The sequence below is a fragment of the Pelecanus crispus genome, chromosome 5 (assembly GCF_030463565.1).
Source record: "Pelecanus crispus isolate bPelCri1 chromosome 5, bPelCri1.pri, whole genome shotgun sequence".
NCBI classification, from domain to species: domain Eukaryota; kingdom Metazoa; phylum Chordata; class Aves; order Pelecaniformes; family Pelecanidae; genus Pelecanus; species Pelecanus crispus.
Genome location: NC_134647.1, coordinates 67575736 through 67590837, shown reverse-complemented (window position 1 = coordinate 67590837; position 15102 = coordinate 67575736). Strand labels below are relative to the sequence as shown.

The window sequence follows — 15102 nt, the reverse complement described above, 5'->3', positions numbered from 1 at the left end:
TGAAGTGATTAAATATAAACAGAAATAAACCTTCCATGTCAACTGTTTAACTGCAAATACAGGAATGCCCTGCTCAGCAAGCTTAGGCTGTTAAACAAATTCAACAGAGAGTGGGATAACTAACTACACAGGTTTTTATTTTTTTTATTTTTCTCCCTTGTACCACTCTTGCAACTCTAATCTTAAAGACCATTCAGAGTGGCATGAGCACCAAGTTCTTCCCAAAGCAAGAGTATTATTACTTGAGATATAACCAAGACCTTGGAATTTAATTACAGACACTGTTATTGTATCTCTTCTCCAGTCAAATAGCCTGCATTGTGTTTCAACATCAGAAGCAGTGCTTTACACCCACTCACCCCGATGATTTTCATTCCTGGGACCCAGTAAGTCCTCAATGCTGCAAATAAGATGTAACCCTTACCTCTCTTACAAGGATCAACCTTTTCTTTTCACCATCATGACTTTGTCCATTTTAGTTCTTTGTCTAAACAGCAAATCAGAGGATTTCACAACAGCTGTGAATCTACTGAGCAGAATCAGGCCCATTAGATCTTTAGAGATATCCATTGCTACTGCATCTGTATATTAAATTACAGAACTCATTATCTTTTTTAAGAAACCAGTTTTGTGCAAGCATGCAAGTTTAAAGTCAGTGCTTGTAAAGAACTTAGCAAAAATATGATGGGAATGGGATGCCAGGGGAATAGATGATTCTCTCATCTGAAATGCATAATTAGCTTTTGGTTAAGTGTGCAATTAACATTAAAATTTACAATCAAGTACGATGGTGTTCTAATTTTACCTCTTTTAAATGAAAGAATTAACTTAGTTACCAGTGTTACTTCTTTGAATCTCTTCCCTATGAGGCAAACTGCACAGTAACATCCTGTCATCCAGGCAACAACTGATACGAAAAGCTTTTAAAAACAATGCATATTTGCCTTCTGGATGGCTATGCAGCTTGGGTGTTATTTTGGTTTACACTTTTTTTGTTTTGTAATGGTAACTGCCACTCTGCATAATTAGCAGTTGTTATATTTCTGTTTGTAAAGATCCTTCCCACAAAAACAGAGTGATGTTGCTTTGCACCCTCTTCCCAGCTGTGTCTGAAAGCTGTAATGTGTTTCAGACATCCACTACAGCTATTCTCAATCCCTACAGGTTTCAGCAGTTAAGCCATGGAAACATTTTTGTTAATGGGGAAGAAAAAGCTATACTCATCCTAGCAGTTTAAATCTGATAAGCAGCACCTTAAAAGAAAAATGATACTGTGGTCTAAATATGCTGTCTCCATCTGAACATCACATCCTTTTTGCCTTTTAATGTGTAGATAAATTTAACCTCTATTTGCCTTTAAAAAAGGGGGTTGAAAGTAGTTTCAAATGTAATATCAGCTGCCAAACCCTGTATTTAATTATTTTTATTATTAATCACATACATGTTTATAGCGTGTGCAACAAAAATGAGGCTCCACTGTGTAGGGTGCTGTACAGAAGTATAATGAAAGTGCAATGAAATTCCTCACACAAAGCACATATTGTGTGGCTTGCAAAGTGTTCTGGTGTGCAAGCGTTTTTGGCTAAATACTGCCAATGATTTTCCATCAGTAAATTTGTGTTACTATCCAAAGAGCTCATGAAATTAACCTAGACCGGGCCAGTGTGAAGGACCAGAGTTTGCCCCTCAGCAGTTAACCTCAATGCTACGTTGCTCAAGAGTTCTGCCATTATTACTACTTACCACCATTATTACTTACCACCAAGAGACACACAAGCGCACAGAAGAGAGGAAAAAAAAGAAATCTCACATTGCTCTCACCTAAAGCCAAAATCACTTTTACTCATTCACCCTGCTTCCATCTGGATCCAGACAAAGTGGCCCTCTCTAGCTGCTAGGCAACCTGAACTCTGCATTGAGTATTAACTGTATGCATTTGCTAAAAATATAATAAAGTTACCTTTGAGATTTATTTATAATAAAAAACCATACCTAGCTGAAAATATAATAGCTTTCCTTCAGTAATCAGTAATTAGCAACTCTTGAGAATACAAAACTGTTGGTCAAGAAAGAAATAATCCACATGGACACCCCACATGCAGAGAAATATTATAAATCATCTCCTTACAAATACATCGTAAGGAAGATGCTTTATATGAAAGTATTATTACAGATGGCAGTGGCATAAAAAAAAAATCTAATCCAAGAATTACATTTATGTAGATATCAGAATATCTACAGAATATATTTACATAAGTCATATTTTAAATTAGAAATGTTTAAGTTACCAAATCTCATCCAATTACAAAATCAACTTTCTCAGTAAAGGTCGTTTATTCAATTTACAGAGAACCACCATTCCTAAACCAGACAGAAAAGACTTGAAATTAAAGCACAGTCAACTGATCTTGGAGTTCTTTAATGAAGAAACACACCCACACCCCCCACACCCATTATTTCACATAACGCCTCTCCAGACCATTTTACTGTTTCGTTCTCTAGCAGCAGAGCTATCGTTCTACCTTAAAAACACCATGAATGTCTTTGCTGTGTCCCATTCCTCTCAAACTCAAGAGATATTCCTTTCAAGTCTTTTCAAAGCAGATCATTTCCCAGACTGCTAGGTGACTAGCATAACTGATACGAATCTTATTAAAATATCAATTTGGGTGATTGAGGTGTTAATGTCAACAAAGCAAGAGGCCCACTAATGCCATCAAAACTGAAGAGAGCAGTGCTCTTTTTTGATCATTATACCTGGCAGGTTGTCAAATCCTGATTCACAAAATACGGACTTCCTCAAATTCAGCACAAACACAAAAGCTAGATCTGTTAAAAATGCTCATCAAATTCTACTGGAGATATTAACCACAAGATAGGTCAGAAAGACATTTACTGACAGCAACACGCTGTTAGCCTTTACATGCAGCTGCTTGGCACTTGAAGCGGTGTGCATTTCTCTTAGCTTTAAGAAAACCTAAGGAGCTGTTTGCAGCTGGGGTCCTACACCCAAATATTCTGCTCTTCTCTTCAACACAGGCCAAAGTCAGTGTAGAAAGTCCCAATGATCACTGACCTCTCTGGATCACAGCACAGCAGTAGTAACTTCCCCCCTGCCTTGAGATTTGTAGGGCACAAACCAAGGTTATTTGAGCATAGCCCTTGAGCACCTCCAGTCTACCACAGCTGCATACACTTAAGAAGAGCTCCACAAGCACCCATGAACTGAAAGAGACCTGGCTCCACAGAGCAGAGAACACGAGAGGTTCCTAGAAGTGCTCCTCTCTGGATTTTATAAAGACATTTGAAGTGGTTAATTTAAACACTTGTACCTTCTCCTTCTTCACTTAGTTTAATGTTAAACATGATTCAGGTAAGACTTAATATCAAGCTTAGGGGGAGCATAATTTAAAAAAAAAGAAAGTCAACATAACTGAAAACTTGTAAGTAAAAGCAAAGCGTTCAATGGAGCTGCAGGATCCCACTCTCACCAAAACTCAACAGCAGCTGTAAATCGTTTAAAAAAAGTAATTGGAAGACAGGTTGGTAAGAAAACTCCTCCTTCCTAAACATAGGAACATATAGTTTTGGTATGATAATGGCCCCCACTACTACTACAGGTACCCTGAAGAATACACTGAAATTACAAGTTTAGTCTCAGGACAGGCAGGAGGTAAACGAGTTCAAATACTGTGTTTTTTAGAGAGGTATGCACTGAATGTTTTTGTTAAGGTCCTTAAATCACAACTCACATCAGGGATCCATGCAAGGAGCACAGAAGGAGAGAATAAAAGAACACGAGTCATTCTGGAACTGTCACACACTTACACGAACCTTTTCTTGAAAATAAATTTTAAATCAACAGTGTTGTTGGTAATTCCAATATTACAGGTCCTATAGATAGCACCCTCTGAGGAATCCACCTGACGTCTCTTCATAAGTCGTTTAAGGTTATTAAAGCCTTTTTCCCCCCAATGCCTTCAAACAGTTTTAAGATTATTGCTTAATTTATTTTAATCCCAGTATCTTTGCAAAAAAACCAAATGCTTTCTGTCTTGCTTTTACACAACTTATTAGAGAATTTCATGTTCCAAGATTAAGACAAACTGGATGGAAATCATCTTTAGTTGCTTAAGGGTCCTGAGGTACAAACATTCTTATTACCAAGATCCTAAATTAAATCAGTTTCATGTCAGGTCATGTACCTTAGTTTCAATGCCAGAATTTTGCAACAAAAGGATCTTGTATGAAATAATTTGTTGTATCTTGTACCCAGCAACACAAAAATAAAATGAATCATACTGTTGCAGTTAAAAAAAAAAAAATTCCTCATTTTAGATTCTCTTTTATTGCGACTATTCAAGATCATCACAATAAATTAAAAAAACCCCAATGCCATTACTATAATATTACATTTAAATGCCACAATTAAAGATTAATTATAAATCAAGTGTATATAGATCAATTAGAAGACTATGCTTGTAGCTGGGGCAGGATTTGGGTAGAAACGCTATACAGTTTCAACTCATCCTTAAGCCTGAACTTGAAGCTTAACTTGTGGAAGAAAGCACTAAGTAGACAGCTACTTTGAGTTAGTGAGCTAACTCATTTGAAATTGTTTAAGAGAATATTAGCCTTGTATCTTCTATTTGAGATCTTTTCTTATTATGCAAGGCAGAAGAGAAGAATCTTGCAAATGGGAATTCCAGCTGGAGCCCCCTGGTACTTTAAAACACAGCAATCTGAGCCTAGGTTTTTTAAACATGCTGAGTAACTCACTGGGACACAGAGGGTTTACGCACCATCAGGATAAATTGCATTCACACTGTAGGATTTAAGTCACTTGCCAGCAAGTAGAATAAAAGAAAACAGTTGCTTTCCATAAAAAGGAACATCATGAGCTACTGACACAATTGCAGCTCAGGAACATTTTTTTTTTTTAAAGTGGGCTAGGATGCTGTAATTCAAAAAGTCTGAAAAGGTCCCATGACTGGGTGTTTGAGCAGAGAGAGCCTCCAGCTTACCTGCACAACTTCTCTTTCCGTTTGATTTACCAAGAAGTTGTGTCAGCAGAAATGGTTTGAAGCATACCTCTGTCTTCCCCTCCTGAGGAATCCTGGATGGATGAACTGAGCTGGCTTGGCGCTGCTGAGCAGGCACATAAGTCGCAGGAAGATACAAGTATCTTATTTGGAGGACATAAGCTGACAGTAGAAACTATGCCTAGAGTTCACTCATTAAGCGCTCGCTGAATTTCTTCACCTATTAGTGCTCACTCACAAAGTGCTACTAAAGGGCTCTAGACCTGCTTTGGGTTTGTTGCAGTTTAATAGTACACTGAGACTCCCAAGAACGTAGAGCAGCTGCTTAAGACCATATCACAAGTCCCACCAGTTGAGTGAGACAGCAACACAAAGAGAGCTTACTCAGCTGTACTGCAGGGATACAAATGATACAGCCACACAAAAAACAACTTATGAACTATCAAAATCTACATTCATTCAAAAACCTACTTCCAAACAAGCTTACCGTTATTTCTTACCGTTGTATCTTTGCTGGGATAAAGCATTTTTGAAAATGTTGGCACTTACCCAAATCTGCAGTTTCACCCGCTTGTCATTCCTATAAACTGTTTTTACTTTGAAGTCAATTCCTACTGTGCTAACGAAGGCTGGTGTGAAAGTGTCATCAGCGTATCTGAAGAGGAAGGATGTTTTGCCCACGCTGCTGTTGCCAATGATCAGGAGTTTGAACATGTAATCAAAATTTTGATCTGAAGTATCTTTCTGCCTGTATCTGGCATCTGTTACTGAAGCCATCTAAGAAAATGACAAACATTGAAAAAGAACAGATTTAGGAACAGTTCAGCATTTGTTTTCCGTAACTGTGTACCATATGTTTAGCTTATCTCTCTTCTTTCTAATATCATAACCACTATATCTGCTGAATAAAGAGGAACACATCTTGAAATCTTCTTTTAAATCCTGGCTTTAAATTTCTATTATCCACTTATACTGGTAAGATTTCCAAACCCAAGAAATGCACCTGTTGCACAACTTTGCATTTGAAAGAATAACAGATGGCTATTGCAGATTGTTCAAATACTAGTGGGGAAACAGCATTCTTTACTCCTGTGGCAGGATGCCACTTCTGTTGCTCCAAAAAACTGGAGTACTGCAACCAAGAACTAAAATCTTTGACAGTGCATCCAACTATGCAATTCATTAAGCAGCCTCCAAAGCAGGTAAACCTAAATAATTCCTTTTATGACTGCTAGGGAAAAAATCTGCTTTTCTAGCACATGCAACACCATTATTTTATCCTTAGAAAAGTCCTGTCCTCAACATTTACTGAAGGGGGGGGAAAGCAATGGGAGAAGATGAAACACCAGGAATTTCAGCCAAAAAATTTCAATCCATCCAACACCTATCTACTCTCAAGACTGCAATTAAAATACACAGCACCTGCATAAAACATGGCTCAGTGGGGCTGCAGGCAGCATTTGGAATGAATAAATTATCACTTTTTATTATGGGGACGTGAGAGTTGGGGACGTTAGTGGGGTGGGGAGGGGGGAAAATGCAGCCTCAGAGATCCTTCCTTCTCTTGTGACCCTGAACTGGATTCAGAAACCAAAAAACAACCACAGAATCTGAAACATCAAGACAGGTGGAACTCACTGAACAGCCCTGGCTGCTTTAACGTACACAGCTCAGACACTCCATGGGAGAAGGCAAGGCCCTGACTTTTCATCTCTGTTTGTACAGAGCAGAAGACAACTACACAGGCCAAATTACTCCAGAGGAGAAAAAAAAAAAAGGAAACTTTATCTTTTAACAGATATATCGCACTTTTAATCTCTAATGCTGTTTCAAGATCTACACCACATCAAACAAGCAAAGGTCTAGGCTCCCCCACCTCCTCCTATAACTAGTCAGGGGGTTGTGCAAACTGGGGCAATGATAGCATGGGTCTCAGCAGCAGCTACTCATCCAAACTCAGACATGTGCTGCTTTTGTGCAGTGTCAGAAAGCACTGAGTGGAGACCAAAGTCTCTTCTTCCCCTGGCAGCCAAAGAAATAAGTTAATTTTCCCCTCAACTCAGATTTGTGGGCATCTTTGGGAACAAAACTCCCACCAATGTCTACTCTTACCATGTGCCTAAATACTTTCCTTCTTAGCAAGTCTCACCTGCATGCAGGACTTCACTCACTCACTGAAAAAACAAAACAAGCAGTTTGAAACTCACTGTAGTTAAACAGCTATAAACCAAAATGCTGTCCAAAAGTAATTTAAATTGAGACGACAATTTAACTTAAATTCCCAACAGAGGGAAAAGAAACCAAAACCAACCCAGCGTAAACTTCAGTAAAATATCCATGAGTTTATCTCTGACTAAACACACGCAACTTTCTCACACAGAAAAGGGCTGGTGCAGCAGACATTTCGTTCACAGACTGCATTAACAAGGACAGTTTCTGAAGAACTTTATCCGTAGCTCAATAGTCAGCAGCTGCACTGAATGCAGTAAAACCTTCCCACAAGTGATTCTCCATAGGATACAACACAATTCTGATACATACTCTTATGAACTTTAGCTGCTATTCCATAAGACTACAGTCCTTTGCAAGCACTCCAGAAAACCCAAGTAAAAATTTTCTTCTCACCAGTGTATCAGAAAAGGGCTTGCCTACTCATTCCTTGTGGTTCTTAACAGGAATTTCTAAAATGAAGAATTAAACATCCAACGGACTTAGACACACACACTCTAGGCCAATGCACTCACTGCCTCAGTTCAAACATTAGAAATCTCAGCTGCAAAAATTACGAATCCAAACGATTAGTTGATTTGTACCATTACCAAGCTGGAAGACAGTAAGTTGTTCTCTATTTGAGTAATTTATCTTCCTCATACACATTTATAACTTCCACAAATGCTCCTCAGAACACATGTGCACTTACTAAAGAAAAAAAACAATTAAAAATCTCTACTTCACCATTCCGCTCACAGAGACTTGAAAAAAGTGAGATGCCCTCATCGCTTGAAGCCTGGTCATTTAAAGATTCAGAGGTAGACCTTTAACAAAAAAGTAGCCCACTAATCATACAGGAATCGATATCTTCTTTCCACCCCTGCCTTTGCAGAATCCATCCACACACTCCAAGCTCATCTGTTAAATGAAACACTGCTGCTTCTATTAAACCCCTTAAATTGCTATAATCAAAACTGTACCTGGCTACAAATGCAACTTTCAGATCTCAGTTAAAAAAGCAATTACAGAATGTGGCCAGCTAGAGCAGCTTTGTTAGAAGCACAATGCAGAAACTAAGATCAAATGATACTTGCACAGAACACGGGGCTGTTGTCATAGAAGCACAACACTCGCTGGCCTGTGCGTGCCACTATGCTACACTGAAGATGCTGCAGGCCGGCTCCTTGAATTATTAGAGGCAGCACCAGAGCATCAAAACGTCAAAGAAAATTCCACCCCCTTTCTTAAATTTGACTTTTCCCTTTCCCCTCCTCTGGTCAATAGAGTGAAACTGAAAGGACTTCCGTACTAATTACTGATTACTACTCTCATTGCAGATCATTACTGAAGCAGTACTCTGAAAGCATTCACAGGGCTGCCCCTGAATTTGTGCTTGAATCCTGAAGCCAGGAACCAGCAGACCTTTCTCCCAATTCTCCTTCCTTCCCTTCCTCTTTCCCACTTGTTGTCCCACCCCTGCTCCAAGTACTCCCTAGTTATGCCAGTCCTGAGGACCCTGCAGAGAGCTGGTTCAGAGAACAGAGAGATCCCAGTTAAAAATAAATCCTCCCACAACTTCTCCTGTTTTGCACGGCTGTTTTCAAAGTTGGTTTAGTTCCTGATCCAGCACGGCTGAGGGAGCCAAGCGGCAGGGACCGAGCGGTGGGAAGCGATGGCAGTTGCTATGCTACTGAGAAAGGTCCATGAAATCACATCTCCTGCAGGCCCTCCGCACCCGGCAGAGATTCAGCATCAGCAGCGGCGGGAAAAGGTGACAACGACCCCGTGTCAGGCAGCTCCTGTCCAACTCATCAGAACAGCTCACACAGCCATCGCTCCCAGAGGATTTTATTCCCTCCTTGCTGAAAGGACATTTAGTCGGCAGTTAACCCCCTGCTCTCTGGGTACACAACTACATACGCTCTTTGCTTAGGATGACTCCAAATAATAGCAGCAACTCTGCTGTTCTACAAGCACGTGCAGACTAATCAGGGTTTTGTTACGGAAGACCAAGTCAAATACGACTGGCACACAGAGTACAAAAGAGAGGCTCATGACTGTTTCCGTTTTGACTGCCTTGGAATAATCTTCAAGAAATTACCTATACAGGAAAGATTTAGCTACATTACAGAAAACCTATTACACAGGAGAAGAAAAAGCTGCCAATCAGATTGTCCTTGAGAACACTTTGGTATGAGACCTTGCATCTTTTAGTTCTTTACCTGGGTATCCCACTTCTTTGTAGCTAAGAGCATACTAATATTGACAACCTGTTTTCCCCATATGCTTTAGCAATGGGAACAAGGTCTCAAACACATCCACTTCCAGCTAGTTTTGCAAGAATAGGCAGTTTATGTAGCTATGAGATACCTTATTATTTCCCTGTTGAGGAAAAAGCCTGCAGTGTGAGCTTGTCTTTTATTAGACAGAGAAACCACATAGGAGGAGGATGCTACAAACGCTCTAAAGCAATAAAATCTTAATCAGAGCTTATTAGCCACCAAAGAATATGTTCCTCAGTCAAGGTGTCTCTCCTGCCTTTATTTTCTATTTTGGTCCAATGAAGTTTAAAAAAAAGAAGCCTATCACCATAAGACACCTCCACGGGAAACCAGATTTCACTGCTTTTAGTACTCACTGAAATGTCATATAGATTGCTCCACACAGCTGTGCTCTTTAATCTGTGACCAGCATCATGGTGAAGAATCAAACTGTTTTGTAGTGCAACACAAACCATCAGAGTGTTACTGCTCTTACACATCATAAAAGTGGTCACGGCTGCCCAGTTCTGCAGTATTTACTGCCTACAGCCAACTTCAGTGAAAAGCAGTTCATTAACTGTCTAAAGCTGATGGTGTTGCCTAGAAATCAACTAGTATATCTTGCCATCCATTTATTTCCAGAAAAAAAGTAATGTTGAATTCAAGTGTTTCTAGCCTTTATCAGTTCGGCTACAAACTAATGGAGGACTGTTCTTCTTTACCCACTCACAGACAAGAAACAAGAAATCTGATCATTACCTTGGAAGTTTATTAGCAACCACATGGGTCTGTTCACAGACACAGCCATTTCCACATCCCACTCTCTCTCATGACATTGCGAGGAAGAAGTCTGAATAGGCTTTGGAAAAGGGTCTCCTTGTCTGCTGTCAGTCACCTCAGTTAGCCATGAAATGTGGTCACACGGATGGAACTTATACTTCAAACTACACATGAAGACATACCTGCAATTTCAACTTGTTACGAACCTCTGTATTCTGTATGTTACAAGTTCTGTGCATTTCTAACAGTAAAAACATCTCTTTTCCTATTTGTCACTGCTTTATTTGTAAAGCCAAACCTGAAATTTACTAGATAGTTTTGTGTTACATAGGACCAGTGTCAATTTAAATGTGACTGTTTAACCATTTCATCATCATCCACTAGCACACACACATTTCTTTTACTAGGCAGATGAAAAGATGGGGGTGAAACCACCCCTCTGTATTGCTAAGTGTCAAAGATCTTACGACAGCATGCTACTCCAGGCTGGGTCCAGCCTCGTTTTATGTGTGTTCAGCAACTGAGCCTCTGCTGTTTCTCCTGACATACTATTTTACTGCCATACAGAGCTACCAGTGTTAAACCATTCCTTTATTTCAGAGTCCAAACCTCCTTTTTCTTACTTCCATTTTATTGTTCCTGAGTTCCAGTGCTCAAGATCAGCCAACAGAGAAAAACTGAGAAAGAAGTTAACGACTATCAGTCCAAAAGGAATTAAGTGGTAACAGCAGGCAACAAGAGAAGGGACACAGTCACAAACACAGCTGTACCTGTTAGACTTCTGGCTATCCATAGGCACTGAGGAGTGTGGAAGGAAGAAAAGAGATTACTAGATACACTCATTTAGTAAAAGCAGAACTAATGAGGCTAAATAAAAGTAGAAGTTAAAAAAGAAACCCACGTACATAGTAATAAAGTCCATACATTGTGCTAAAGTCAAGTAGATCACACATCTGCCAAGGCTCTTACACAGCACAGGAGCATTGTAGACAGCTCTAAAGGTGCTAAAGGACTGTGGAAACTATTCTGTAAGTTATGTGGTAGGAAGAAACAAAAAAGTAGCTAAACCAAATGATTTCTTCATCTCTAATATTTACAGTTTAGCAGCAATCCATGAGAGACATTACTGACATGCAGCATAACTTCTTTTCAAAAGAGTTAATACCTTGTGGGATTTTTTCCCCCAGAAGTCTTAAAAAGTGCTTCTACATTAAAAATACTCTAGTTCACAAATTACACATCTATGTCAATTCTCTATTATAAAAACTCACTCCTTTATGTGCTCTGTCACCTGAAAAAAAAAATTGTGTTCTTCTTTTTCAAGGATTAAATTAAATACTGAATCAGGTTTCTATCAACTAATGGAATTTTTTTTACAGCCAATGTACACTGTCCTAAGAATAAAGCTCATAAAGGAAATAAGGCCATGACCTTAAGGAGTCTTAGACAAATGCTAGTACTACAAAAGAGATTTATCAGAAGTAGAAAACATAATATCAGCAATTAACATAACTGCTAATAAATATTGCAAGCAAGTGATAGTTACCAATTTAGATCTATAATCCATGAGACAGATGGAGGCTTTGCTGTGAGTATATGAAGCAAGAGAGTGGTCACACTGTTGAACCTGCGATGTAGAAGCAAAAGGATTACAATGTTTACGGTAAAGATGGATAATGAGAATATTATGTAAGAGACTAATGGGTAGGCAGGTTAGACTGTGAACACACTGCTGTGTAAAGATCCAAGCTTCCTTCACTGAAGGTAAAGGGGAAAGCCCTGTAGCGTACAAAAAGAACAGAAACAGTGCTTGAGTTAGTGACAGATATTAAGATAACAGCAGATATTTGGAGCCATCAGTTTAAAATTTATTAAAGGGACATTATCTAGATTAATCTAAAATAGAAGTTCCAGATAAATCCTACAAGTGGATGCAAAACCTCAGATAGGAATCATTACACCTTTCCTGCAGAAAGGCAGCAAAGTAAATGGTACCAAGGGGCAGCTGAAATACATCCGTATACACTGGTGTTTCGCACAAAGCCTGGGTAAGTCTACTGTGCTGCAAAGGCAAACCATAATAGGATGTGGAAATGTCTGCAACTCCCTTACAGCACATCTATACAAAAATAACTGCCATAAAGTAATAGTTATTCCAGATTTAGGGCAGAAAAATATAACAGGGTTTAGTCCTCTTTTTCATGGCTAATATAATCTAAAAGGCCAACTTTGTCTCTGGTGTGTTTCCTCTCCAGTAAACAAGGGTAACACCATTTGTCATCTTGATTTACATTATCTTGCCTTGTGGAGACTGCCAAAACATGTGCATGAACTCAGAGCTTACGTAAACAACAAGCTGCAGCCACCTATTCCAGGTCAGAATTTGGACCAAACAAGGACAATCCTTTCTCACGATCCATACAATTGACAATCACCTCATTTGGCAACAAGACAGCACCTTGCTCTTGCCTAAAGTATTGCACGTTTTTCAGTATCGGTTACATTTCCTCCTGTTCTCACACCCCTGCTCTCTGCAACAGTTGCTCCCTGTGACAGCCTCTGGCTCACACTTCAGTACTGTCCAGAACTTGATTTTGAGGTGTCATCCAAATAACCTAATTGATAGATCTAGAACAAAAGAAATTCAACAGTGTAAACAGAAAGAAAACTAAGTCTGTGTTTATTACTTTAAAAATGTAAGCCTCTCATCTTGACAGAAAAACTAAAATTGATTAATAATGAGTCCAGAAGTCTTTGCAAGAAGATGCTTGTAGTGGATTTGGTCCGGAAATCACATGCTACAGATGAGTTCAATATGTGCATGACAACTGAAGGATAAAAACCTCTGAACAATATAGGTGGTTATTTATTATTACCCATTCAGATTTGGGAACACGGGCTTCAAAAAGTCTTCTAAGAATTTGCTGGGTGTGGAACAAAAGCCAAGAACCTGCAGATATCACCCTTTTCCCATCAGCTCTCTAATTTTACACCTACATTTTGTTAGGCAGCAGGCTGGGATTGTTGTTAAGAAAGATTTCCTCGAATCAGATGTCGCTCTGTGTCTGGAACCATGCCTCTCCCATTTCCTGCATAGTGTTCAACATCCTTAAAGTCCATTTTAGAGCCACGACAAAACTCTCAGGAAGGAGAAATTAGTCACTCTAATTTTACAATGGCAAAAAGTGTCCAGAAATAGAAGTCCCCACATTTTTTTCCTCCCTTCTATGAGTGTTTTCATTGCGGCTCTTTTATCATCACATAGTTCGATGCCTGTTGGCAACCACACTACTCCAGAAGATACAGAGAAAAATACTTAACAGTACAAAGATCTCCCCTTCTAAAGGCAAGCCACTAACCGCGCCCAGCTCAGCTCTCTCCCAAAGGATGCATTGAACGAGAGATTTACAACCTCTTTATGCCCTAAAGAGCAGATGCAGAGATTTCCACAGTTCCCTGAATATTGCATTGAGTTTGGGAACCCCAGGAGCCAGCCAATTTCTGGACTTACAGAGCTGCTAGCTGAGGCTGACCCTGAATCCAGCCCTGTCTCCAGAGAACCGTGTGAGCTGAAGAGGTTGATCACTGTTACAAAACTCACCATCATTAAAGCCCTTGCTTCCTGTTACAAACATTGCAGCGATGGCTGAGATAAGAGACTTCAGTCCCCTTCTCATCAGCTCTCCAGCTTTGCAGTTCTGCCTCGGTTTCTCCAAGCACGAACTGGCAATCGTGAAATAGTTCCAAGTATCTCACTGCTGAATACACTGAAGTTACATTGACATAAAAGCACTTAGAGCAACACACAAGACGAACCTGTACTAACTCTGCTACAAGACATGTGTAACACCCTTCCCCAGCTGGAAGGCCGGGCAAAGCTAAGTTCTGCATTGGGATACAGCCCTCCACAGAGAAAGCTGTAACCATGCCCTCCCATGGTGGTGGAGGATAAGGCAAGCGCAGCTACGTGATGGAACTCGTATTATCTGGAGCTAGAGTCAGGACACATGCAGGTTCAGCTGGACACCCCTCCACCACTGCGCGAAAGGCAGAGTTACAGATTTTTCTGCATCACCAGGTCTAAAACCTTTCATTTAAAGATAAAAGCAAGCTGCTATCCTGACCAAATCAGGTGACTGGAAACTGGTATTGTCTTGTAGTGACCACCTGTAAACCAGAACCACACAGACAGGGCCAGCTCAGGATGCCTCTGCAGTGCAGGAGAAGTTTAAATTGCTGCCTTTTGTCCTCCTCCTCCAAGCAGAAAATCTGTGATGAACAAGTTCTTTCATTTCTCTGTGCTACGATGTTCTCCGTGCTGTGCAGTAAGCCCCCTGCTAACTGGGATTAGAACAAGCGCCCTCACAATTCCCATGTTTTAATTAGCTAATACTTCCAAACATAAGTCTTATTGCTTACGCCAAAGATCAAATACTACCGTGCTGCAGTAAGCTAAGCAGACATTTACAAGAGCTCACTAACTACTGCAGAACTTCAAGCACAAGATACATTTTTACAGCAAGCATACCTGAAATTACCAGTTTGGGACATTTCTCAAATGTTAGCCATTGAGAACCACCAAACTAGTAACAGAGAACAGACATGGACTTACCGGGGAGGGTTAGGTGGACACGAGTGCCCTTCTCTGGCACTACGACCAGCGAGTGCGATGCAAGACCCTAAAATGCAATGCCGTGACCTGCCCATTTTGATCTGCTGCTGCATCAGATCATATGAAAATGAAAGTAGGAAAAACTATCTGAAACACACGCAAGTCAATTAACACGACTATTGCATGACAATGACAA

The 15102-nt window shown here is 39.9% G+C and overlaps 1 protein-coding gene across 1 annotated transcript in view; it reads right to left on the bottom strand.

The window, feature by feature from the left end:
• Nucleotides 1-11861, bottom strand: part of RAB3B (RAB3B, member RAS oncogene family) — a 54873-nt gene extending 43012 nt beyond the window's left edge. Inside the window, exons 1-2 of the mRNA XM_075710093.1 lie at nucleotides 11841-11861; nucleotides 5592-5819 (exon numbers count right to left, since the gene is read on the bottom strand). Of these exons, the coding sequence (XP_075566208.1) occupies nucleotides 5592-5819; nucleotides 11841-11861 (249 nt within the window). The remainder of the gene's footprint in view (nucleotides 1-5591; nucleotides 5820-11840) is intronic.
• Between the last annotated feature and the right edge of the window lie 3241 nt (nucleotides 11862-15102).